Raw genomic sequence first — 27,948 nt, 5'->3', positions numbered from 1 at the left:
AGCAACACAAAACTGGTGATTTCTAACAAAAACAGAAGATCAGCCTCTACAACCTGAACAACCACTGTGCAGGGATACTCAACAAGGTACACAGTGTCATGAAGGCTGGTCTCAGAAGAATATATCAAAAGTGTTAATACAATTAAAGTTATTTCCCTGGAAGGTAACTTCAAATCACCAATAACTGTTAGGCATTACAGTTCTATAGAGCAGATGCAAAGGTAGGATGCTGTGTTAATTTACAGAGGTCAAAAGATAATTCAAACTCTATGAATCACTCCAGATAACCAAATCAGGCTCTAAATTTCTGTATGACAACTTCATGTAGTTTTTAGGCTCTTGAAGTTTGGAACTTACAGCAGGAAAAAAAGGAGACTGAATGCAGAAAGCAAAAAAAAATTCTATTTTAAACAAGAATTCTGGATTGTGGCTGTTTTCTTTTTTTTAAAATGAAGCCTTAAGAAGTGAAGTCATGCATTTTTCTCTTAATTTCATTTACCCCAATCTCATTTAGGTTCATTATATCCTAATGAAGTTACAATTTATAGGTGTGTTTCACTAGCATTAGATTTACTTTCCATATAGCAATCAAATGCTAAATTTGCATAGACCTCATCATCAGCCTACTGTAGGTCAGCACACGTCGGGATTCTGTGCACAGTGTCTCCAAACTAGTTGCATTCCACCCTGCTTAGACACTGAGATTCCCCAAATATGGTGCAAGAAATCCCAGAGCCAGTCATTTTAAACAACTTCAAAGAATACTGTATGAAGAAAATAAATCATTTTCATTAATGAGCCTGCCGTTGTATAGTCCTTACCCATACTTAACCAGAACTGCAAAACCTCCAGGTTCCTGAAGTTGTTTCTGACAGGCACTGTGCCACGAAACAGAGTCATGTCCCATTAAAGCCAAGCTTCTTGCATATTTTAATTCTGATGTCACTGGAATATTTCCCATGCAAACACGTTTACCAGAGCACCTCACTCTTTTCTTCCCATCGATCCCTTTTGCCGCCTCCCACAACAAACCCTTTTCAGGAATCAAAGCTGAGTGGAATTTCATTTCTGAGATTCTCTTAGTAAGAACCCAAAGTAGTTGTTTTCCATTTTCCTTGGTGATGATCTTGAGTTAACAGAGGAGATCAAGAAATCTAACTTCAGCCGTCACTATAGCAGTAGGCATCAAGAAAGGTATTTCTATGGAAACAAGCTGTTAGGAGAAAAGTTGCATGATTAAGTAAGGAGTTAAACCAACGGGGAGGAAAAATGCAGAACAAAACACAGGCAGCACAGAGTTAAAAGAGGTTACTCTTAAAGGTAATGGGGAAGAATTGTCAGTTACAAAGAATAAAATTAATAAGCTTAATAGAAAAGGAAATAGGAAATACTCAGATAAAATTAAGAAGAAAACAGATTAACAAAACAAAAAAATTACTGATGAGGAGATCCGCTGATTGAAAAGTATTTTCCCAGGACAAAGACTGAAACTTTATCATCTATGATGCAAGGAAGATTAGACAAACTGCTGGTATGTGTATTTCAGGGAGCAAAGATGTATGAGCGAAAACCTGGACTGCGTGACTGTTTTTCTTCTCTGACAAGTGTAAGCTGAATCAAGTCTTTAACATTGCTTAAAAAGAGGAAAATAATACTGTTATAAATAGATTCTTGGATACACTGAAGTGATGTTGAGACAAAGACAAAACATTAACCCACCACACTACACAAGTACCACCTAGTTATCATTCCGGCCTCTCTGTCAGAAAGCATCTGCGTGAGAACAGGAGCATGAGAAAATAAGAACATTCAATAGCCCTCTGAAATTAACAGCAGATTTTTCCCCTGAAAATCAAGATAAAATTGTGTGGCTCCAAGTCAGTGAAAAAGCTGTTGGATTACAGCAAACACATCCTCACAGTTTATCCAGGCTGTAGTCATTCAAAACCATTCAGATCTGATTTTTACAGTCTTTGCCATCAAAATCTTGACATATGATCAAAATCTTGTAAATAGTTTTCATATTATTTTCTCCATCTCCTAATGAACTTTGCTTGACTGCTTTTACTGGGACTGTTCAGTGAACGTGCAGCAGATAAAGCTCTCACATTTCCAAGCTCACCTAGGAAACACAGATCTGAAATCTAGGGATACTCCTGCTATGGATTTGTTTCCATGACAAGCTCAGGTAATCATTAATTCTCATTTTTATGTCTTTCTTTCCAAACTAAGCCTTCAACAATTAGGTCACAACAACCCACAATGGTAGGAAATTTGCCCTTACCTCTTCTAGAAATCCCTGCAAAAAAAAAAAAGCCAGGGAGAATTCTCCTTCTAATGCCAGATAGCAGAACTAAGATAGAATAAAAACCAAACCTTTTTCTAAAGGGAAAGGGAAAGCATCTTTGTTATTCCAGTGTCCCTTAGAAGAAGTTGGTCCTTTTATACGGCTGATTACCTGCTGCTACAATGATCACAACTACTCTATGTTGTTATGAAAGGAAATATTGTGGAATTCCTGATCCCGGAAAACAGCATGGAGTGTTCCCTTGTCCAGCAGGTGGCAATGACTTGGTTTGATCTCCAATCCTTTAAATCCCTGTGCCCCTATTTCCAATAAAATTGCACAATCTGCTTCTCATTAGAGCAGGTCAAATCTCAAGCTGGAACTTAGCTTTCGTCTTCCACTGCAAAAAGTGAAGTATTTTTTAAAGAGGGAAACACTATGCTATCACAATGAATTCCAGGGATCTTCTCAAGAAACTTCTATGGTTAGACTAAACAAATCAAAGAATTCTTCCTGGACTGTGTGTAAGAGAATGTAGCAACAAAGAGCATAACATCTTGTTTCATAGATTCACCAACAACATTTGACTTGAAAGCCTCAGGAGAAAAGTGCTTGTAGTGGCTGCACGGAGTCCCCTGAGGAGTCTCCCCTCCAGGGAGATATACCCAGCACGTCAATCCTTCCTGCTCGGAACAGCACACGGAAGAGTTTAACTGCCTGGTGCAGAGAACAGGGTACCCAGAGCAAAATCACAGCTCTGACCTCCCGCCAACTGAGAAAAATCAACAGAGTAAACATTTTTATATTCTCAACCATTTATCTCTTTCTTGTATCTCGAGAGCCAATCATAAAGGCAACAGTGACACTAAAGGCAGAGCCACCAACACCTCTGAAAGTCCCTACATAAAAGCATTAACACTACAGAGTATTGGCCTGGACGCTTGAGGAACACAGCTCCACAAGACCTGCCTTCACAAACAGAAGTTTCTGAGGAAGGAAAGCACTCAATTTATACCTGAAGGCTTCATTTCAGTTCTTTCTACCAAAATGTAGCCAATGTTTTGGATAAATAGAACTGGATTCAACAGTCAACATCTAACTGTTGAAGCTTAATAAAAAAAAACATTTTGCACAGGTTGCAGAAAAAATATGGCTGTTGCTTGTAATTTCTTACTTTTTCTACTTCCAGTAAAGTATCCTCGCTGAAAGGTTTTGCCACCTCTGTTACTGCAGTGCATTTCTAGAATCGTAAGAATACTTGTGCTTGGCTTATTTACAGTCCAGCTAGAGGAGGCCCCGCATAGTGGAATGAATAAGCTGCTGAAATGGTTCTGAGGAAGTTTTTAGATCACACCTACTTATATTCGGACCTGAGATGTTTGGGAACAGATGACTCTCAACTCTTTTCACACATAGGCCCTTACAAAGTCACTGTCATTTTTGCTTGTTTTTTATTCAAAGTAACATTATTTCACAAATGACACAATGCTTTTCCCAGCAAGGCAATCAGGCTGAGATCTGCTACTCTCCAGAGTAAATTTTTGAAGTCATAACATGTTCCCTAGAAGGGAACCCTAGAGAGGTTTCGTGTGAGAAACAAATCCAAAAGAGCAAGCCATGGCATAGCCTTGGAGATGCGTGCCAGGTCCTGTTCAGGCATCAGGGAACACAGTGTCCTGCCTTGGACAGTGGTGATCCTTGCCAAAGACATTATGTAAAATGGGAGAGCTAGATGGTCGCACGGAGGAGACAGAACATCAATAAATACATCAAGCTCCTCGACTTAATATGCGTGGAATTGTATGGAAAAGTATCTTCTTTCAACTCTTCCCACATAAGAAGCCAACAGCTTGTAATTAGCTGTGATTCACAAAGCCTTGTTTCACAACCCCTCTGCCCACTGCTGACTTCCTCCTTGGATACAGCATCCGCTGCTGGCAGGCAAACCCGATGGGACTCTGGTGTGGAAGTGGTGACGAGTAACTCGCCAGATACCTGGGCATGCCAGCTCCAAACAGAGATGGGGATTGTTGTATTTCCCTGGCACGAGCGCTCAGGTTCTCAATATAATGCCCCACCGCTTGTGAAAACTGGTTGTGCTAGGTATGAATTTGAGTCGACTAGACACAAGTTTACAAAAAAAAAAAAAAAAAAGGGGGGGGAAGGAAATCCAGCAGCAAGTCATCATTCCTGCCCAGATTACCAAATTCACTTTGATTACTTAATATACAGACACTGGTATAAATGGTACTTAACTGAGGAGAGGGAATTACTTAAAAAAATCAGAGCTTCTGGTGGGAGTTCAACACAGCACTCATCTGCCGCTGTTCGACATTTAAATTTTACATGAGGAAGAAGTTAGGGAAAGAAGTAGCTCACCTTTGTCTCAAATCTGAGGTGCAGTCTATAGCCAGTGATGTCCCTTGACTTCTGAAGTGATTCTGAAATCTCTCCACCCACCGGCTCTTCCCAGTGGCACCCAGCCAACAGCACTTTTTGTCAACTCGGAGTGACTGTCGGTTCAGTAGCACATAAAGAGAGCAAACTCACCAGGACATTTTCAGCAATTTCAATAAATAAAACCAGACTGAACACTCTGTATCTTACCAACATGCCTCCAAACGGCTAGGACTTAAGCATGGATGGATGATCCATTCTAGAAAGGGCATTTGGGAAACATAACATTTTGTATAAAGACAAGAATCACTTCTATGCCATTGTGTGCCTCTGCCACGTAGACCAGGCCTGAAGGTGTAAAATTGTTCAAAAGTCCCTTCTAAACTGTTCCTTTCCTAACGCAGAGGCAGCGCGAGCCATGTGTCCCCAGCACAGACACTAACCCTTTTGGGGGCAGCACTGCCGCTGCACCGGGGTTTGGCCTCGGTACGTAGGGAAACAGTGTCATGGATGAAATTTCCCCAGGACACTGCAGCGTGCCGCCATCCCTTGTTAAGCAGGTGACGTGACACAAACTGACAGACAGCCAAGTCTTTCCCTCTGGAGTTCAGACATTGCTGTGAACCAAGACTGAGTGAAATAGGATCTGTATCCAAACTCCGGACCCTCTTTCAGTCATCCTTCTTGAAAAACAGCTGTTTCTTGCCTGACCAGAAAAGCAGAATAGTACTTGGTGCTTATTTTTCTTCCTATCTCCATTATATCTAAGCTGTTGAACAAAGCAGCTGGACAGAGGACTCCTCAAAGATCCAGCGGATGCTCGTTCCAGCAACAAATCAAAGCAGCTGGACAGGTCAATTTTTTGCCAATCCGCGAAAGCCAGTACCTCCTAATTTTAGCAGATTGATTTTCCACATTAAAAGACAGTTGCTGTTTCTAACAATGTGCCTTAACAGCTCAGGAAGCAGCAGTAGGCAAGTGCCATGCTAGATCAAAGACTGTCCCAAGCTTATCTGTACACGCAGTCAGATCTACTTGGCTGGAAATCTCCTGAGAACAGGTTTACTTATGAGTTTTTCCAAGAGCTTATAGAATCATAGAATAGTTTGGATGCTTGCTTTTGAGCTCAGTAAATGTCACAGAATTAAAAAGACACCTGAATTTCAGTATTTTGGAACAGGTGGTCCAGTGTTATTACCATCAGCGTGCCATCAATGTGAGCAATGTGATGCAAAGGAACATCTAGTATTTTGTTACGGGAGAGCTGGCTATGACAGCTGACACGAATAAGAAGCACTAGAATACATAAACTTCGCGAAATCTTGATAATTTATTGGTGAAATTGCTTATTAGAATAGTAAAATCTGAAAGGTAACAAGGTTTTGATAGAATACTGATTAAACAGATTTAACAAACACTTGCCTGAATTCTCCATAGCAGTTCAGCTTGGCCACGTTCACATCCTTGTGTCATTATTTGCAAGCATTTGTGAAACCATAATTTTGTTCAGATGAATAACTGGGGACCAATAGATCTTACCTACAGCTAGCAAATCTGCTGTTCGGTATGAAAAACAAATATCACAGCACCTTTGATCAGTTCGCATTCCCCCCACAGGCTGAAACTATTTTCAAAGATATTTGACGAGTGCTTACCAATCTACTTCCAGGAATGCGTCAACAAGAGAGAAGGAAAAAAAGCGTGGTGGTTAATTTGAGCCAAATCTATCATTATAGATTATAGACTGATTTTACGATATAATTTCTGTCACTTGCTGTTTTCCCAGCTAAAGTTTATCATCAACAGATAATTCTTCAAAATCTTTGAGACCTCTCCAGAAAACTCAGCAACTATTTTTCTGTGGGTTGTTTTTTTCTATGCACTCTTTTCTATGACATACGCTTAAACTTTTCATTTCACTCACTGATGTTAGGTCTACAGTAAATTCCTGAAAATGCAATTGCCATTTGGGAGAAACAATAGCCAAAATATCTCAATAAATGGCCTCAATAAATTCCATAAGTAGATGTAGCATTTTCAGCTGAAAAGCAGAACAGCTTGTATCCAGACCTCTGAGAAGCTGAGACTCATTTTGGCTTTTCACTTTGGCACTTTAAATGAGAAGAAGATGTCAAAGAGAACAAGAATAAAGCAATCAATGAGGAGGGGGAAAAAAGAGAGTACAGATCAGAATCAGTAAGGCAAAGTGCAAAATTGCAGCAGTAACTTGTAAATGCTTTTTGAAAATGTACAAAATGTGCTGTCTAGATAGGTAACTACAGAGGATCTCCCGTTGCAGCCATTATATGGACTGTGACAAGAGCCAAGAAACAGGTCAATATTCTGAATGCTTTAAAAATAATTTCCTTTGCAGCAATTCTAAAAAGTGGAATAACCTTGGAAAGATGACAGCGGTGCTCTAATCATGTACCTCATTTTTACAATAGGTCTGGAATTGGTGTCAAATTGATTTAAAGGCAACATGAAACTAGATTCAAATGTTAGAGTAGGCTCAGCCTCCTTAAGAAACTATAATGTATCTTAGCAATGCCTAGGAGCTTATTTTAATCTCTACATGGAAATTGTTCATTGAACAAAGAGAATATACTTCACATATGAAAACCGCTTTTAAAATGCTACGAATATTTCAAAGCTCATTTAAAAATATTTAATATAATTAATAGATAATGTCCAGCTCTCACATCTGTCACAGGAATCCCATTTCCCCTCTGTCCAGCACCCACCTGTCCTAAATGCTCTAAAACGCTCCATCTAATAATATTGAGAAGAAACTGCCAAAAGGCCTTAATCATGTTATATTGCAAATTCATTTAGTTTCCTAAAAATGCAGATGGGCACCGAGCAGGGGAAATATTAAGAGAGCCTAAATATCTCAAGCTGGGGCAGGGATGCTTGGCAGCCCCAGCACGGTTCGCCTGTCCGCCAGGTCCCAGAGCGCGTTTCTGCTGGCACACCCACGCTCCCCCGGATACCATGCACCAGGGTGTGCCGAAACGCCGGGGCAGCCGCTCCCCGCCCCAGCTGTGGACCTGCCAGAGGGCGGCCAAGCACCCCTCCAGCCAGGCCCACGGCCAGCTGCGGCTGCTCAGCGCCACTGGACTCCCTCGCCTCGGGCCCAAGTGCACTGGGGCTTTCTGACGGGGACTTGTTCTGCTCTGTGTTTTATGGATCCAGGACGTCTCTCGTCAGAGTTTAAGTTGTGTACATAACTCGTGCTGACCTCTTCCTTCTCGACCAAAGCACTCGTCTGAGCCAGATATCTGTCAGGCATCACAAGGCTGCTTATTTGACGCACTATTTTTAAGTAACTCACAAACATTTAAACAACATTTCTATCAGCATTACATATTTAGAAGACATCCAGAAACGTCAAGAGTACCCGTACCGGTTGGCCCAAAGCAAGCGCAGCTTATGGAACAGCCTGTGACGCACACCAGCTTCTGCAAAGCCCTCGGCAAGCGCCTCGGAGGAACTTAGCACCCCAGCGAAAAGTCCCTTCTGAGACAAGCTAGGTACCCACAGTGCAATGGTCTGAGACACCAAGCCTTAATCGTGTTTTAGTCGTGATTTGTGTTTTAGGGGATAACAAAGAACCCAAAGTCACTACCAAAGACAACAATACCCAGTTTAGGTTTTGTGTTCTCTGCCTGGTCCTTCAGCCTCTCCCAGCCCCTCTCCTAGAGGAGCTGAAAGCACCCATTCTGGCAAACAAAACTTTGCCAGTTCTAAGAAAGTCTGTAAGCCTAGATCTGAAGACCAACCGAGCCAATGGTCCTGTCACATAGCAGCGTTAAGTGAAGACAAAAGCCCAGTTGGATTTTAATTATAATTTAATATACATTTAAGATACATGGCTTTATCTTCCATAACATCTCTAGTTGACCACAAGGTCTCCACTACCAGGTGGTGGCTGTAAAAGGCATCTGCTATCCAGGATCTACTGTAAACCAATTTTATAATCAGTTTCTGTCCTGGGAGCACAGCACGGTCAGTAAAGCTTGGTTTTAAGACCTTAAAGCCTTTGGGTTGGTTATTGAACTACTTTGTTATAACAGACTTTCAAAACTCAAAAGAAGAGTATTATTTCACATATTTTGAATTTGAAGAAGATTGCTGTTAAGATGTTCAGAAAAGAAATACTGACACTAAACCACCCAAAGCACTAAACCCCATTAATAACAGCACTTCAGATAAAAGATCTTGATTTGCTTTAGCTCACTTCAGATTTCAGCAGTACATAGTCCCTGCCTAAGACTGAAGTAAAGCTTGGTGTCAGCCTAGTTATGATGGGAGGCTGCGTACATTCTTGTCTGTATCCAGGCATAACACAACTCCCAGCTTGTTGAGCCAACCAATTTTGGATTAGGTGGCTTGGTTGTGTAGGCTCTTATAGGATGTGGAGTTGGCAGGTCACAGCAGTATGTGTTGTCCTGAGAGAAGAATGGCAAGACCTATGAAGAAGACTTCAATTCTTCATCTTCCTTTTTAAGCAATGAGGCAGATAAAGGTGGCTAAGTCAGAACAGTAGAAAATACACATGCCATTTCCTCTGCTTGACAAATATCCACAAAATTACTGGACCCAAATGCCATAGGCTGGTGCAGAATTAGATTTGGAAGGTATAAGGTACACGTTAGATACCTAGACAAGGTAACGAGTCAAGTATGCATTCTGTATATAGCAGGCTTTAGGAGGATCAAGAAAAAAAGTACATTATCCTGCCAATACTGGAATGTCAGAACATGCAATCACCTCCTAAGTTGTGCCCTGCAGAAGAGCTCAGTTTCTCACTTTCTGCAAAACATCTTCACTTAATATTTTGGATAACACAAGCCTTTTACATATTTCTCAGTAAGATCTAAACCTGTTTTGCAGAGAATATACCACCCCTATGTCTACCACTGCTGGTGAAGTAAAAGGCCGTCAAATGCCCTTTCGAAGACATTGCCCTACATACAAAGCAGGAACCCCGATTTCAGCCAAGGTCGGTTGCTAGATGTGCCTTTTTCTGTAGGTGTAAACCTGCCAAGAATGAAGGCAGGTAGGCAAGTGTGTCCTGCAGTTCATGTGCTGCTAAATATTTGGGGACATTTACCTTTGCCTAAAAAGTACTGCCACATATTTCAGTGACAGGAGGATTTGTCTTGTCTTCCCACATTTAAGAATAACTATTGCTGTCAGGTTCCAGCTGGACCCAGTGAATGTGGCGCAGTTGCTAGCTGTGGAATTCAGACAGTCCTTACCTCTGATAACACAGAGCGAGGGAGTGTCTGGGCTGATAGGACCCGATGACTTGGTTTACATCAATATCACTTACCCAACTTCACTATAACTTTTTGCAGTTCTTGTAAAGAAGATTGTATAGAAACACAAAGTATTCATACAGTCCCTCTTTTCTCCTCTACAGAAATGCCCCACTTCATCTTTAAGAAGTAAAAACAGCCAAAGGAAAAAAAAAAGGGCACCGCTCCCTTCCAACATTGAGCCAGCATAAGCAGTGACAGCACCCACACGAAATATTTTACCATTAATGGCTCCAATAGAAAGCTTTCTGGATGATGTATGGAAGCCGTGCAATCTGAAATATTATAAGCTTTGCTCAGCCTCATTTCAAACTGATGGTTCTCTGATGAGGGGGGAGTTGCCCTCACTTGTACCACCACATTTAGAAATCCATTTAAGTCCTTTTGATGTTATTTGAATGATCACTTCTGAAAGGTTATAAAAAAATACAGCTAAGCCATATTTGTTTTTTTCTGCAATGTTTGGAAAGTGTAAACTCTTAAATCATCAACGAAGTGCATAGCATTCATATTCACCATACCTTTTAAAAGCATACTTAGCATACCACTGAGAAAGATTACCCTGCTGACAGAAATCAAGCGTCTGGATTAATTTAAAGGAGTGCATTTCACAATCCATCATTCCAGAATAGGAGAACAAGGAACTGCTCAGTTAAATTAAATGGTGAGTTACTCTGGAACAAATTAAAGGAAATTAATCTGCACTGTGTCTAGCCCAGACGTGTAATTCAGGGCTGATGCTATTAAAAGCCAAGCAGTCTCACTAGATTTCATAAAAATGGAATAAATTTATAACCAATATTTACTTATTTATTTGCACTCTTGCACAACATGGGAAGTAGCAGGATTTGTGGCTCGTAATATGGGCTGGCAGTTTCAGGCCAGCACTCTTCAAGGACTTGTTGAAGGAGAACAGTCTGGTATGGGAAACCAGCCTGGGAATGGTGGAACAGAAGCAAAACCCTCCCGAGCCAAGAGGAGAACAAATACAAGGGCTGCTTGCTGCTCCCACTTCAGGGCGTTTGAAGTGGCAGCAGGGCCTTCTTACAACAGGTTCTTTTTCTGGGACACTTTGGTGGCCATCACTGGTTGGGTTTGGCCTATGTCCACCAGCTAAAGGGCTCTCTATCGGGCCCTGCCCAGACCACGTCCAGCTGGTTCAACAGGGGCATTCCAGACTGAAGAGTTTTTTTTCTTCTGATAAAAGGCTTTACTTAATAACCCAAAAGCCCACAAGCAGGGACAATCAGGCTCAGCAGAACACATGATCTACTGATAAGACTTTGCAAACAATAGAAGGAATGAAGAAACTTAACAGAAGAGTGCAATAAGGGATATACATCTGTGTAAAATTCCTTGTTGTACCAACTGGCTCTAGCTTTGCAGACATTACCCAAAACCTAAGTAAAGCAGGTGAATGGGCAATGCTGAATGCAGAACCTTCCTACAAACCTCCCCCCTTTGGGGCCAGCTTGCTGCCACACATGGTCTTTTCTGAAACCAGCATGGGATATCATTTCCATCATCTCAGTGTGATTAATCCTATTCTATTGTAAAAGGGAGCTTCTGCTGAAATACCAACCATTTGTTTTTATACGTTTGGCAAAACACCTTCTCCTTTTATTGTCTTGGCCAAAATCAGCCTAATTTTTCAGGTTGATTGGGCATTTGGCAGTAATGCACCTAAATGGCTCTCCACTGCTGTATGACAACCAAGCACTGGCACAGCAAGATTTATCGCAGTGAGCCCCAGGTAAGGATGCCCCATTTTCCTGCAGACTGATTAGTGCTGTCTATTCCGGTGATTTAAGTGGTTTTTCAAAGAACACATTTGAAGAGCTGAAATGGATACATATTGTCAGCTTCTGGCAGTTTTAAGTGCAAACAGCTGCCCTGAAAGCTCTGCGCAGTACCACAAAGAGATGAGCCTCTGTGAAGGCTAGTCAATCAAAGAAGATAAATCTTTGTGTCACTTCCAATTATTGAGATACTCCAGTTAACTCAGGGAATCATAGACATTAGACTGGCTTTAAATGCCCACGTGTGTTGAGACTACACCAAAGCTCTGGGGAGGCAATTTCACTGTCTGACAGATCAAGAGGCTTTTCTCAGCTAGTTAATTCCAATTAAGTTTTTCCTCTCAATTTCATCCTACTATCCATTATCCTCAGGCAGCTACCCTTAGCAATTCCTCTCCTGCCGTGCTGCTTATGCTCAGAGTCCTGGAGACGGTGACATTATTACAAATACCTGTCGATGACACCCATGAGACCTCCTAGCACTACTACTCCTAGCACCAGAGCAAAGATGGTTTCTGTCTTGAAGAGCTTCTTGCAGCTGCTAAGGCCTTTAAATAAAGCTATAGGCTTTAATTTAGGTACACCAATAACCATCTTCTCCTTATGTTTTGCCTCTTTTGTCCTCTGATAAGCTTTGTTGCGTCTGGCTACCTTGACTTCAGATAAGGATCAGAGTGTGGAGAAGATGGTGTAACACCAGGAAAGAGCTGCTGCAGAATTATCTCCTGACATTTTTCTAGAAGTCTACAAGCACTGGTGTCCCAGAAGATGTTACAATTTTTTTTTCTGGCATACTGCTGTGTCATGAACTTTATATAAAGGAAAGTTGCAGGGGGATTCCATTAAATAATTCCTTTCCTTGCCCCTCCAAAAATTAATGGGAATGGCTGCACACTGCAAAGTGGATGGGTGTCTTATCTCTGATATTGAAATGGGCTGGTCACACAGCTCCTCGGCTTCCCTTCCCTTAACCACACTGCCATCCCTCTCACACGCTCAGGAAGACAAATGGAATTAAACAGTCTGTAAACAGCTCAGGGAGGTCAAGGGTTTTGCAAGTTTATTTCAAGAAACAAGTGTAATCCAGCCCTTTTGTCAACACAGCAGTGAGCATCAAAGGGTGGCATACTCCTTGGAGGAAGCAGATCCCCTTACCAGAGGGCGGTCGGAGAAAGCCCAGGGAACAGGTCTTGAGGAGTATCGAGGGCACGAACACCCCTTCAGCTGAGGTGATGATTGGTGGGGGACCCGAGCAGCTCAGCTTCCCAGATGCAGGGTTGTGCTCTTTGTCTGCTCAGGAGAACACAGGATTGTGTCAGCCAACCTGGCATGCAGCAGTAACTAGTTTTCACCCTGGCTTTCAGGAGATGAGAGTAGGAGCCACTGCTGTCATGACAGTCTTCAGACCACAGCTGGTGGTTCCTGAGGCATGCATTGCACGCTCCTTGAGAGCCCTAGATACTGGTCAAAGCCCAGCTAAGCAGCAGCAGAGTCTAAAATGATGAATACAGTAAGGACCAACTGTAGGAAATGTAAAGAAAGAGGTTTCCCTTTGAGAACTAGTGTTGAGGCATGCCACAACTCATGAAGATCACCATACGTTCTCAGGAGTACAGTCTCCTCCTAATTCACTGCAAACGTGAGCAGTCACTATTTATAACAGGGATTTTTCAAGGCACGGGTGAAGTCAGCAGCAGACATGAATGAGTGGGGCTGTACTGCAAGGCTTGGTCACTTTATGGTTTTCTATGTAGAGTTTCTATTACTTTGCTTACATTTTTTTTGCATCAAAACAATTGAAGAAGTGACTTTTTAAAAGCAGTCAGGCTTGCCTAAACTCCAGAAAATGGTCAAAGGAAAGTGTGTTAGATTAGGAAAATCTCTGAAAATTGATATTTCCTCTAAGCGCATCCAGGGGAAAACCTGGTGCGCTGCCAGAACACCAGCACTCCCGGCCAGCTTCACGTCATGGTTAGCACTGCAGATCCTGGCCTCCTCAGCCTGGCCATGCTTTGACCCAGCACGCGGACCCCAGAGCAGCCCCTGACTGCCCAGAACCCCTCTCCTGCTGCCAGTTTTCTAAACCAGACATTCCTCTTTCAATTGCATTGTTAGCATCTTCACTTAACCATCAGCAGAATTTGAAATTGGCCACCTCATCTTCAGCATGCTCCCACCACACCTTAAATATTCAGTAGTCTTCCTGGAATTGTGAGGGCATGGGCTTGGAGAAAAGAGTTAACATAAGGAGGAGATAAGTATTCTACTCACTATCTGCAAACAGAACACCTACTTTAGCCATTCAAAACACATAATCAGTTCAGCAGCAGAATAAGCCGATTATAAAACCTGTAGGTATTTTCCCTGGCAGGACAGAGAGCCACATTACTAAGAAAAAGAAAACTGGAAGAATTTCAAAGTCATCAGTTTATTACCAAACAGCTGCTCTTGGCTAGAACCTCCATAGTGGGTGCAGCAGAATGTACTAAGCCAAATTTGGCCTGCGTTGCACCAGCTGAAGTCCAGAGGAACTGCTCTGAGGTCATCTGAAGTCAATTCTGCAAAACTGGGCAGAAGTCCTGTATAGATTTACACCCGTGATTAATTTTATACCACATGCTGTCTTGCTGAGATCCCAGGGATAAAGTGTGCGTACGGTCAAGTCAAGGTTTGAGCTCCAACCTAATTACACTGGTGTAAAGGAAAGCACTACCCAGCGCAGCATTTACATTATTCAGGCCAAGGAAAAAATGTAGTGGCAGCTGTGAACAGCCTGAAAATCAAAACCCTGATGGGAGGACCTTCACACAGAGGTTTGGTTTGTTGATGCAGCTGACTCTCTGAATCTTCTTTATCTTTTTTTTTATCCTTTCAGAGATATTTGACCTTAAATGCAAAAGGATAACGTGGGTAGGAGGAGTGTTTATTATGTATGAGCTATTTTTCTTTCATGTTAGCAAAATCCTTTTGTAAAAGTTGGCAAAAGTCCTTGTTACAGCTAAATTTCAGACCCATGGGTGATCTGGAATTTAACATTATTTATGTCTCAGTATAAAAAAAGCAATGAAAAGGAAGCAAATTGAAAGAATATAATGAGAACACAGCTGAGGTCTGGTAGCTTTACTTTTTTAAACCATTCCTGTCCATCACCGCCCTTGTCTTCACTGATGTCAGATAACTATTTCAGTGGTTCGAGGGCTTACCATATAGAAGCTGAAGTATTTGTAGAAATCACACATCACTCTTATTTCTGTGTTGTTTTGCAGGCAGGGAGCATGAAGCACTTCACAGATTCAAAGACCTAACCTGCATAGCAGAGCTCCTATTCACGGGTTTGTTGACACTACCTGCTCACAACACTAACGCGTTAATAGCAGCGCAGAGATTTTGCAGTTTAAATCCTTGGCACTAAAGGTACAGAGAGGAACGCTGAGTGCGGATGAAATCCTGCTGCCACTGAGGTACCACTCCAACCTCTTGTCCCCCAGTCCACGGCTTTTCATTGGGTTGGGATGACAAGCAGTCAGACCCTGCAATCCTCACTCACTCTGCGTGATATGGGGTTTCTCAGCAAATCTCCTCCTGGCTCCAGGGAGCTATTTGTATCAAAAGAGTAATTGCTGAGTATGAACGAGAGCTAAACCTCAGCCTTTGACTGTCAATGTTGTCCCATCTTACATCTTTCCAGAGAAGTGAGCTCTTAAAGGGTGGGGTTGCAAAGAACATTTTTAGGAAAGGGTTATTTGTGTTTGCTTTTTCCCAGACTGGTCCCAGGGTCAGACCCATACCAGTTGCTTTTCCAAGCCTCTCTTACTTTCAATTAACACACAAAAAACTAAGGTACAAATTCTTAAAATATTCAGAAAACTGGTTTGCTTCTTGTCTGTGTTATTTCACAGCTATCTTCCAACAAAGTTAAAGAAAAAAAAACACAGTTACTTCTTTTACAAATATACACAAGAGAAAACACTCTCAAAAATCTTGTTTCATCACAGCCAGGGGCCAATCTCAGTGATGGGACAAGCTCTGTCCACACCTTGGCCACACCACACTTGGCCACTCATTCTTCCAGAAGAGCTCTCTTCAAACAGATAGCACTCCTTGATTCAACAGCTCATCTCTCCAACGCACAGAACATATAGGTGACTAACATAAGGAAGAAAGCAGCACCAGACAGCTCCTCCAAAATATCTCCTGAGGAGCTAGGGGAAGCTGTTATTACTCAGCTTGGGGTACAGATCAGCTATCTAAGTTTTGAAGAAGAACATATTTAAATGCACAATAGTTTTCACTTTGAGGCGTCCTCCCCCTCCAGCATCAGCAGACATTAAATATGTGCATATTCAACGCTTCGCAAGCTCTGCAGCAATCAGGTTGGATCAGCAAAGGGAGCTTGCCTCGGTAATTCAGGTGCCTGTGTAATGTCAGACCCCGGAGGTACAGCCAGGGTGACATTTTCAGAAGTATCTAAATTTCTTAAACTCTTCAAGCTCCATTGAAACTCGCTTGAGGTGAATTTGAATGGAACTTAGTGTCCCAAATCTCTTTTGTGTTTTAGAAGAGGTTAGCTTCTGTCTTTAAATTTCGCAACAAATAGCAAGCAGACTCTGCTTGGAAAGTTGGGTGTAGAGTAGCAGTTTGGATAGCACAATTCCTTTGAATATTAAAGGTATATTTAGTGTGGTGCTCAAGGTCACACAGCAAATCAATGGACAAACCTGAATCTTAGCCCTAAGGGCATATTACTTGCAATCAGATGCAGGAGTAATTGAGTAATTGCAGAGGCTTAACAGCAGCATTACACCAACTTAACATATGGCTTGAAAGGGGCTTGGGCAGGTTCACTCATTTGTTGAAGGGGAGAAAGAGTCAAGAGCAGGGCTGACATCAGGTATGAACAGCTAATTTAATCGCACAGGTAACCTGGCACGGGAAAGTCTGCTACTAATTTACATTCCATAAAACTTCTGGGTTTAGTGTCGCAGTTTTCAGTATCCACTGCTGGAAATACTGAGAGTCCCCCCACTTGAAGGACACATCCTGCTGACTACTGGCACTATGTTGAGAGAACCCAAGATGAAAAACACCCAGTGACTTGCCTCCAACATCCAAGCTGGCACAACATGAGTGACAACTGCTGAGTAGGTATGTCCCTGTGTGTGGCAGTGTAGGTATGTCCCAGCAGTGTGCGTACCAGCCCTACCTGACAACCACTTGCCTCTCATTTCAGCTGTCAAAATTGTATTTATGCTAGTGCAGTATTTCCTGGTTCCTAATTTGGATGGTTCCCTCAGTTATTTTTCCACTAAAATGCTCAAACGTTTTTTGAAAACTTCTAAACAGGAAGAGACCTGACCTCTCCTCCCTGAACATCTTGTGCTCTCTTCTCCTGGCAACAGAAGATCACTCCTGTGCCAACTGCTGCAGCGACTTCAGGACAAACCGAGGGGTGGATCCCACCTTGGAACTGCACGTGGGCTCCATTTCTGTGCGCTAAAGTGTGTGCATAGCTTGTCTTGAATGTTCAGCAGCCTTGGGATTTCAAAGTCCTCCCTGTTCATGCCCAGCATGCCCCCCTCATTTCAGCTCACTACCATGCCTGACCGTGCAGACAGATCCTGGGTCTGTTCGTGGAGGAAATGAAAGGAAAAATGCCCATTGACTCAACTAGACTGATGCTGAGCCAGGTACTTAATTCAGGTAGACACTGGGAAGCTCCCCTCCTGTGCACTTTCACTGGGCACAGAATGGTTTTGGGCGTTGTTTACACTTGGAGACCTGCTGGCTCTGGGGCATCATTGCTGCCTCCTTGTCTGGAAAGACATGGCACCTGAAGCAGAGCCATCGTATTCCCCACCATCCAATCGCTTCCAGTAAAGACCCCAGGGAGGAATTTCTCTTCCCCTGAGAGGGACAAGCTCTACACCTCAGGAGCCTGATCTGTGCCGGAAGTCCCTTGCCTTTGAGATGATGGACGCAGCAGACGCGGAAGCCCGATTAGCTGTTCGTGCACCAAGCCCATCTGCAGCCAGGCTGCATGTCCCACAGGGGTGTGTGGGGCACCCAGGGGCGCTGCCCACGCCCAGGCTCCAGCACCTTTCCTCAGAAGGGAAGTGCTGTCCTCAACAGACACCACGCACCAGGGCATTTAGATCAGGCAAACTCCCTGGCACATTGCATTAAAGTTAAAGCATTACGTTAAGAAGCTGGGTAGCTCTGAAGATAGAGCCTAGAAGCAAATGGAAGAGGCAGCTTCCATACAGATCACAGGTGCAGGGCACCGCGTTCAGCCACAGACGTATCACCATGAGTCTGTATGAATCCAGCTGACGTAGCAGTGGAGCAAATGGGAAAAAGTCAGGTCCTGACTCCAGGAGGAGGAGAAAATGCACTTCACCTCCAGGAGCATTCACACAGCCTTGGGAAAGGAGCGAAGCAATGCTAAAGCCGCTGTCAAACCACCTGGCTGCGTGGATGACCACTCAGGGCAAGCTGTTGAGGAGAAAGCAGCACAGTTAAGCGTTTTGAGAGACTCTTAATATTCAGGCACAGTCACTGACTCTGCCTAAACAAGATTTGTACATATTCTGGACTGGTGCTGTGGTGGGTGGTGGGGGGGAGAAAAAAATTGTAATCCCAGACAAAGCAAAATAATAATGTGCTCTTGGTCAGAAAGGTTCATGTGGTGAAAAGTAATAGTAGCAAGTGGTCTGCATCTATATCCCATCCACCCTGTCTGCTGCAGAGAGAACGAGCTCTTCACGTGTATGTGCAGCACAGTCTGACATTCAGGTCACAAGCTGTAATTTAAATTTCTCCATGTTCTGCTTTGTTTGACATCCTACCAGTTCAGAAGCAGTTCAAGGAAAATCCCTGCGATTTCTCCTTCCAGTTGCTTTGAACAACTCTCTAGCTTCTGTAATTAGCACCCTAATCAGTTAAAGCACTGAACACACAGAGCCCCCTGCTACGCTGGTCTGACAAGACATACTGGGTCCACAGCCTCAGTGGTGACTGCAAGAGCAAATCTACTACGGATTGAAGGGCATCAAAGTTCAAAATGTGTTGTCTTTTTTTTGAAAACCACAGGCTTTTAAGGAATGTTTTTACTAAATTACAGACCCTTTTGAAAAACCCTTACACCTTATAAGAGCATTTTCACTTGCTGACATAGCAGGCAGAGCCAGCACGGGAACAGCCCTGTTTTCTGGAAGTGGGGAGAAGAAAAGAATTGGATGCATACATACACTTTAAAAAACTGTGATTTACAAAGCAAAACATTACTTTTCCTTTTCCCTCATTGGCAGTGGTGTCTGACAGGGAACAACTGCTCACCATGGCCAGCACAGGAGTGGGCTTTCAGTCTTTCAAGGTCACTTGCAGGGCACCTCCTGTGGCACAAAAGTGCTGAGCTGGGATCGGTGTGCAGCTGCTGTTTGGAAATACAAATCTACTACCCACATGCACATACTGCCTTAGGTAGCCCCCCACAGACTCCGGGGTATCTAGACCAGTAAGCGCTCTGCTATGTGTGAAGGTCCCCAGGTCTGCCCCGGTGGGAGGAGGCCGAGGGCAGAGGCACACTGCGATCCAGGGCGGCACGCGCAGTGACTCCCTTCCCTGCACATCCGCTGCACGAGTCCCCGCAGCGTGCCTGCATCTGCCTGACTTCCCCATATGCAAAGAAGGAGCAGTGTCCTGTCTGGGGACCTGCTCTCCAGGTTGAAGACCAGCGTTCAAAGCATGACATCCCCACTCAGGCTGGGGAGATCCTGGTCTTCAGATCAGTGATGCTGCTGAACATGAGGAAAGAATACCCATGCCTAGCCCAGGTAACACTTGGATGTGTCGCTTGTCCAGTCTGAGATTGCCAAAACCATGCTTATTGATGGCTGACAGATCCAGCAGAGTGATCCCATAATCACTTCAACAGCTACACTTCACCGAAGAACTGCCTGGGTATGGGTGCTGGTGCGGTCTCCCAGCCTGGGCCTGCATCTCAGTCCCTTCCACCAGCAGGTTTTAAACGCTGTCATTCATGTATTTGTTCAGCAAATGCATCACATTCTAATCTACTTCTAGACTTCTAACAATATGCCCATTTTTGTGTAAAACTGTAACAAGTTTAGAAGTTGATTTGCCTATCCTATCACAGCTTGCCCAAAGCCAACAACATCCATATTCTACCCACGACTCAGCACAACGTTCAATGAAAAAGCACACAAAATGAACATTCCCTGCGCTCCCGAGGTGATTTGGGATTCATCTCAGCTGAGAGAGGAAGCACAGGGTCCTGTGCGGTTTCCTGTGGACCTATAAATAGCTGTTGGATGTGGTTTGGGCAGAGGTCAGCACCAGACAGCTGTGCGAGCTCTGGTCTTCATTTGCCTCGTGCTGGTGGGAATGGGACTGATGGCAAAATGTGTTCCCCTTAGAGCAAGAGGAACATACATTGTGTGCGCCTGCTAAATTAGTGGAAGCAAAAGAGAGTTTGCCATTTTTTTGCAGCGGCAGAAGGGCCGCTGGCTACCTGCCAGGGGAGGGGTCCCACTGGGGCCACGCCTGCGGGCTGGCAGCGGGTGAGCCTCTTCGTTCACCTGTTGGTTTCTGACTTTGATGAACAACATATGAAATCGAAGAATGTTTCCAGACTGCTCTAAAAGGAAAGGACAGGCATAAAGATGCTATTTACTTGCTTGACTCCATCAGAGGGACCTTTGGCATTAGCCTCGGCCCTGCTCTGGGTGGGTTGAGTGGGGGTCCCCCGCACGGGTGGCACGCCTGGTCCCCCGCCGCAAACCCAGGCACGCTGTGACATCTAGTGGCAAGCTACCCCAAGAGCCCAGGGAAAGCTGTGTTGGACAGGTCTTTCCCACAGCCCCTGGACAATCAGCCACAGACACACCTGCATTTGTTACATACTCTTCAGCCCCAACTTTATGCCTAATTTTGTATTTTTGTGTAATGTCAAGTAGGACAGCTATTTCTGCTTAGGCCAAGATGTGCTGGTGAAAGGCACATTATACCAGTTCTCATCTTCCTTGCACTGGGTTGGAAAGGTCCCGTCCTCCTCCCGTCCCAGGCAGCCACCGAGTGAACCGCTCTGCCAGCGTCACCTCCGGAGCAACGGCTGCAGCTGCACAGCGGCACAGGAGTTAGATGGGGTTGGGTACAAGCTTGGCCGTTCGCTATTTGACATGGCTTCCAACCCGTGTTACCCAGCAGCAACCAGTGCTGGTGTCTGAGCAGCTCAGGTGGCCCTGCCAACACTTCCCAGAAGCCAAAGGCACCAGCAGCCTGCGTGCAGCCAGAGAAGTGGAGCAGCAGCCACGGCACCGTGTAACCTCATTGCACATTCATCTCCACCTCCTTCTCGTCCTTTTGCAAGGGTTTATTTAATATTTCACCCTTTTTTTTCAGACTCTGTTCGATTTCATGCGCCATCGTCAGTGACATATTCAATATTAGCTTTGCCTAACAAATAGAAAGGCCTCAACTTGCAAGGTCGGGTAGCACGAGTCGGGGATGTAATCTGATTACGGTGCTGCTTCATGAAAGAAGGAAGGAACAATTACCAAATACGCAGAGTAAAACTGAGAGAAAAGGTCAAATTTCAAGAGGATCGTGGAACTGGGAAGGAAAGCGGGAAGCTGAAGCAGATGAGCACCGGCCTCTTTGCGTAGCCACCCTCAGTGCACCCACCACAAATCTCTATCCCTCGCAAACGTCCCACCTCTGCCGCATTTCTGGAAGACAATGGAAGCAGCAGCAAGGCCTGCGGAACCACAGCCTCGGAAAGTTGAAACCAGGGTGGCCAGCACCAGTTCTGCTTCAGATGCTGAACGTCACTGTACCAAGCTGAGACTCACAAGTGGTCCCCAGGCTCCAGCAGCCAGAAGACACCAGGCACCACAGTAAAAACCTACCAAGCTGTCAGCACGGCCTTTCCTTTGTCTTTTGCCTTTCATAAAGCTTTGTTTTAATGTATAAAAGAGCTACTCATTTGATGTTATCTATTCACCAGAGAAGCCAAGTTCCCTTCCCACACAAGCATGCCTTCCAACAGCTTCAGGTCCTGCCTTTTCCCAGGAGCACCGAGGGAAACGGGAAGAGGCAGAGGAGGGATGGGTACTGCAGGCAGTGCGTGTGCTCGGCGCCTGTTGCATAGGTCTCGACAGACCATGAGGGCCAGGTTTTTGGCAGGTATCAGCTAACGCTGCCCCTGGAAGTGTTCCTAAATAGTGGACTTCAGAAGCTGGAATGGCACATTTACACCAAAAAGAACAGAAATCCACATGAAAACACTCCCAGAACCACCTCCTCAACTCTTACCAGCTCTCTGACCACAGGGTGAGCGCTGGGGACAGGGGGGTAGCCCACTCATAGCCAGAAGCACTGACCCCAGCAGCCCCATGATGCTTGGGGGCCCTTTGCAGCACCCCAGCAGGTTTCCCCCCTGCCACACAGACCAAACAGGTACTGCTGGCACCTGGGCTGCCCTACTGCCTGCCTCAGACCTGGGCTCCATGCCGGGCACTTCTACTGGCTTTACAAGCAGCTCTCAGCAGTGAATGGAATGCATAGGAGAGTAGATGCCAGCTTCTCCCTGCCCAGCGTCCCTGCGGCACAGCAGCCGTGGGGCAAGGTGGGTCCTTCCCTGTCGCTGAGCATGGCACGGCTAGCAGCTCAGCCCCTCCTGCCCTCCAGCCCTTATCCCTCTGGGTCACTTCCCACAACATTTGTTGTATCAGCACTCAAGTGCATGATGTTCTTATGGAGAATATCTGGCAACATAACCTGTTCTCCTCTTATGACTTTTAGCTTATGTCAACAATTTATTCATTTCCTAAAGACAAGTAATTTTCTACCTTAAAAAAATACACCTTTTCCACCACCTAGAAGACCTGTGTGTACTAATGGATGGATGCTGAGCTCTGGCCTGAAACGTAGCAAACTAACTGCATTTCTTCTCAGCTCTTCTTCTCGGCAGACAGCCAGGGTGACGCAAAGCAATGAGAAATAAATTGACTCGAAGCTTGGCCGGAGAGCATCAGCAAACAGCGAGTTGAAAACTCAGCTTGATTTATTTTATAGAGAGGCAAAGGACAGTGCTGTTCCCAGTTGCAGTCCTGGCAAACAGTCCTCAAAGCCCACACGAGAACAGAGCTGCCAGCAAGGCTGGGCAGCCGCAGCCCCAGCGACTGCCTGTCAGGGGAGCATCGCTGGGAAGGGCTGACATGACACTAATTCATTTCTGAAAACACTCACTGCAACACTTCCGTCTCCTGCCCAGAGAATATAAAATGTTTTACACAGAGCAATAAAATAAAAGCTGCCATCTGACATGTAGACAATACCCTCCTACAGATCCACCAGAGTTACTGCAGGATTTTTTCAGCATTACAAAGCAAGTCTTTGGCAAAGGTAGGAGCTGACGCTGGCCCAGCTGATGGCCGGAGCAATGCTGGGGGTGCCCCAGTAAAGGGAGACCAGCTCCCGCGGGCTGGGGGTGCTGCCAAGGGGCTCCAGCCCTGCTGAGGGGACCCGAGAGAAGCAGGAGTGGGGTGGGAAAGCAATCAAGGGGCTGAGCCAGCTGAGATGGGAAACATGCTCAACTCATATCCAAAAACCTCCTTCCGCGCTGAGGAGGACAGGGTGGACCCAGGAGCATGGCTGAACCTAGAGCAGCACCCGCTGCCCCTCTCCAGCCCCTGCTCGTGCCAGGTGCCAGGACAGCCACCTCGCTGGTGCAGGCTCAGGGCACCCATTGCAAAGGTCCTCCTCTCAGATTTTTTCCTCCCAGTAATCAGATCACTTGTGTCATTGCATTTCAGAAAAAGGCATCAGTGCTCAGAGCGACTTCTCCTCTGATGATGATCTCCCAAGAACCGAGATGCTTCCCTGCCGTGCCAGAAGGCTGCTGCCTCCCTGACTCCAGTGCTGCCCGTCACCCCTCCCTGTCCCCTGTGGGTAAGCCTTCCCCTGCCCCAGCTGTGCTCGAACAGGCAGGGATGAGACTTGAGCTGTGACCACTATGGGTCCTGGTGATCCCTGTGAGGAGCCTCTGGTGCCCACTCCTGCTGCCCTGCCTGCCCTGGGCTGACACTCATGGTGAGACACAGAGCTTTTTTATCCAACGAACTAGGGCGGTGGGACACTGGCCCAGGTTGCCCAGAGGGGTGGTGGATGCCCCATCCCTGGAAACGTTCAAGGCCGGGTTGGCCGGGGCTCTGAGCAACCTGATCTGGTTGGAGATGTCCCTGCTCCTGGCAGGGGGGTTGGACTGGATGGCCTTGAAAGGTCCCTTCCCACCCAAACCGTTCTGTGATTCCAAAGCCTCCGTTTCCCGGCCCGCGCCCCCCGCCCGCTCCCCGCCGCGGGACCCCGCACCGACCGCGAGGCCGCGCGCGGCTGCTGCCCCCTGGTGGAGACCGGGCGCTGCCGAGCGCCCCCCCCCCCAACCCGCGGGCTTGGCTGCGCGGTACGCGCCCGGTGCGCGGCTTCCAGACCCTGAGGCGTTAGAGTTCCGCGCTGCTAACGGCTGCACGGCTTCTCTCAACGCCGGGCGACACCGTCACAGCCTGGGTTTCCCGTCCAAACGAGCACAGGCAGGAGCGGCGCACCCCGGGAGGGACCGGCCAGACCCACACCTTCGCCGTGCCATCCCCCAAACCAGCTCACGCCCTGTTCTCTGGTAATAACACGAAAGAAGTCAAATAATCAAGGAAAGGACATAAACCTCCTCCTACCTTCCATGGCGAGAGCAAACTGCAACGCACCACTGTCTGGCGCAAAAGTTACTCCCGCGCGTCTGCCAGCGAGCGAGTCCTGCCCGGGGCGACGCAACGCCAACCCCGTCTGCTCGGCTTTAAGCAGGACCGCCGAGATCCCACCCAGGACGGGGTGGAGAATCCTCCCTGGGAAAGAGCAGCCCGGTCACAGCCTCTCCCGGCCGCTCATCCCATCTCGCCGGGGCTCTGACACGCCGCTTCCTTTCTCTTCCTCCCCGTATTCAGCAGCAGTCTCCCATCACCATCTACAACCCAGTTTGCAACGGGGATGGAGTTTGACAGTGCCAAAGGTGCGGGCGGCACAGGCCCCTGCAAGAAATACTGTCAGGAGATAAATACAGGACACATAGTTTAAATCAGCTGCGGGACGGAGAGGAATGAAACGCGCAGAGGTACCTGAAGCGCTGGAGTTACAACAGTGAGAAGTCCTCGATAAACTGGAGTGTGGCCCAGCTGAATGAGCTCAGTGCAGAGCCCACTGCTGAGCCGGTAATGCGGACACCACCCCTGACACTCTGCTCTACTTCTGCCAGAGGCAACAGGAAAAGAATGCTAAATCTAGTGCTTTTACACTGAAACTCCTTTACACAGCGAAGGTTATTTTTTTTAAAACAATCTCTCTGTCAAACTCATTCCGGCTGGAGAACAGGCAGGTGATCGCTCTTTGAGTTTGTTTTGCAATGAGCAGTGCATACGGTGAGTGTGGCCAGGCACTGTCGCACGCTGGGGCAGCGGGCTCACGGCGAGATGGGCTGCAGGAATGGAAATGCAAGCGGGTGAGAGGGCAGCACCCACCACCATGCCAACCCTCCTGGGTGCTGGGGCAGTTTGGGGTTTCACTGGGTTTTCAGGTGGGTAGAGACTAGAGGATGCTAGTAGCACGTTTGTGCGTTAACGTATTATTGCCTGCCATGTGCATTTACTCACAGTTTTGGACCTGTTCCCACTTTGTTTGAGACTGAACCGTCCTGCACTAGGCAGTTGCCACAGACCCAGGGAGAGCAGCCGATCCCTGCCTCCCATGGCCACAGCTCGTATAGCGGAAATTTAAATTTACAAGTACAGTGGAGAGACAGAGAGACCAGGTAGAGTACAACAGCAGAGATGATTGCTGTTGTTGCTGGGAGACCAGAGCTGATCCCTGGTCTCTGTTTTCAGCTGCTCACAGCACACAACAGACACCTGTCTGGGCACCAGCGCTCATTACTGGTTAGCTCTGTGCCACACAGTCTCGCACTAGGTAACAAGGTTAAGCACTAATGAAGGAAAACCCCAAAACATCCCAGGTCCTCACGGCTGCCAGACATATATAGCAAACTGAAGTAACTACTGAAGAGGTTTCTAGTTGGAATATGTTTCTGCAGCATTTGTGGAGGAAGACATCCAGACTTGGGTCCTGCTTATCCTGACCAGGATGTGGTTAGGATAGCTACGGACTTCAGCAAGGTACACTGGTGTGACGAGAACAGAAATTAGCTTTTAATTGCTTCTGAAATAGGATGTCTGAAAGAATCCAGAATCCAGAATTCTTTTTCTGACTCCAGAAGTCAGAGGAAATGGAGACACAGGCCTCACACAGGGCACTCTTCAGAAAAGGGGCTCAGAAGACAACGTTTGCCCTGGTTGATCGAGGCTGACCGCCTGGAGAAGGCAGCATTCTACAGGATGCTGGTACCTGCACCACTGAACCCAATGCACGCAGTGATACAGAAAAGAGAATAATTACTCTTCAGAAGAGGAGCAGAACCAAAGCCAAGCTTCCTGAGCAGTCACATCACCCCAGATTGATCCCCACTGTCGTAGTTCAGCCCTGATCAGGACCAGACTACGCAGTCTGTCTCTCGCTCCCCCCACCCTCCGAGAGAATAGGAGGAGATGATATAAGAAAAAAACAGCTCAAGGTTTGAGATAAGGACGGGGAGAAATCCTTAAAGTTACCGTCACGGGCAAAACAGACTCGACTTGGGGAAAACTATTCATTTATTTTCTAAAATTAGCAGGAGAATGAGACAGGGAACAAGATAACCTCCCCCCACCCCTCCCTCTTCCCGGGCTTAACATTATCTCTACTATCTTCCCCTCCCGAGCGGCACGGGGGGGGAAAAGGGAATGGGGGTCGCGGTCAGTTCATCACGCGTTGTTTTATGCCGCTGTATCATCGTCGGGGGAAGAACTCCTCGCATTCCTCCTCTGCTCCAGCGTGGGGTCCCTCCCACGGGCCACAGTCCTCCGTGAAACTGCTCCGGCGTGGGTCATCTCTTCCACGGGGTGCAGTCCCTCTAGAACAGCTGTCCCAGCGGGCCCTCCACGGGCCACAGCCTCCTTCAGGCCTCCACCTGCTCTGGCGTGGGGTCCTCCACGGGCTGCAGGTGGATCTCTGCCCCTCCGTGGACCTCCATGGGCTGCAGGGGGACAACCCGCTCCACCATGGTCTTCACCACGAGTTGCAGAGGAATCTTGGCCAGGAGCCATATTACTCCTCCCCCTCCTTCTGAACTGACCTTGGCGTCTGCAGCCGTTCCTCACAACAGGCTGGCAGACGCCTCTCAGGATCCTTTTTACATCTTATTCACTTCTCATCTCCTCTCCACTTCTTGCAACCGGGCCGGGCCGAGTCGGGCCCAGTCGGCTGCCCGGCAGGGGGCCAGAGGGTGAGGCCTGCAAGGCCCATGAGGCTCGCGTCTCCCCCTCTCTGCCCCCCACTCAGCTGCTTCACATCTTCCCTCCTCTTTTTCCTGTTTTCCCCTACTTAAATACGTTATCGCAGAGGCGTTATCACGGGACATTCTGCTACCAATTGGCTCGGCCTTGGCCAGCAGCAGGTCCGCCCTATGCCCGGCCGAGTCCACTGAACAAAGGGGAGCGACTTCTAGCAGTTTCCTACAGAAGCTACCACATTAGGCCCCCCCTCACTAACAAAACCAGAACATTCCACCCCTCGCCTCTGCGAATTACGTATTTAAGTATTATAAGTAAAATACACACACATCAACAGAAGAAAATAGAATTCCCCGCACCAAAATCAAAATAATATCCTCACAACACCAACAGTGGGTAGGCAATTAACAAACAATTCACCACTTATCCCTTCACCACAATCAGAACATAAATTCCCCATAATCATTTTGCTCTTTTGTCAAGTTCAATCCCTGTTTTGCCCGTTACTGCTCCCAATTAAACTCAATCCTTATCTCAAATTCCTCGAGCCCCACGTTGGGCGCCAAAATAACTGTCGTAGTTCGGCCCCAACGGGGACCAGACTACGCAGTCTCTCTCTCACTCCCCCCACTCTCTGAGAGAATAGGAGGAGATTTGACAAACAAAAGAAAACCAGGGAAAAAAAAAAACCC

General features: G+C 46.3%; 1 protein-coding gene across 1 annotated transcript in view; it reads right to left on the bottom strand.

Moving 5' to 3' along the window:
* Window positions 1–24,643, bottom strand: part of LOC104481234 (rho GTPase-activating protein 7-like) — a 46,030-nt gene extending 21,387 nt beyond the window's left edge. The window contains exon 1 of the mRNA XM_086758781.1: window positions 24,557–24,643. Coding sequence (XP_086614907.1) covers window positions 24,557–24,563 — 7 coding nt within the window. The 5' untranslated portion in view covers window positions 24,564–24,643. The remainder of the gene's footprint in view (window positions 1–24,556) is intronic.
* Window positions 24,644–27,948: the final 3,305 nt, after the last annotated feature.

Source organism: Chlamydotis macqueenii, chromosome 14, assembly GCF_036417535.1.
Source record: "Chlamydotis macqueenii isolate bChlMac1 chromosome 14, bChlMac1.mat, whole genome shotgun sequence".
NCBI classification, from domain to species: Eukaryota; Metazoa; Chordata; class Aves; order Otidiformes; family Otididae; genus Chlamydotis; species Chlamydotis macqueenii.
Note: the sequence above shows the minus strand (reverse complement) of the source record. Positions and strands in the feature narration are given on the sequence as shown.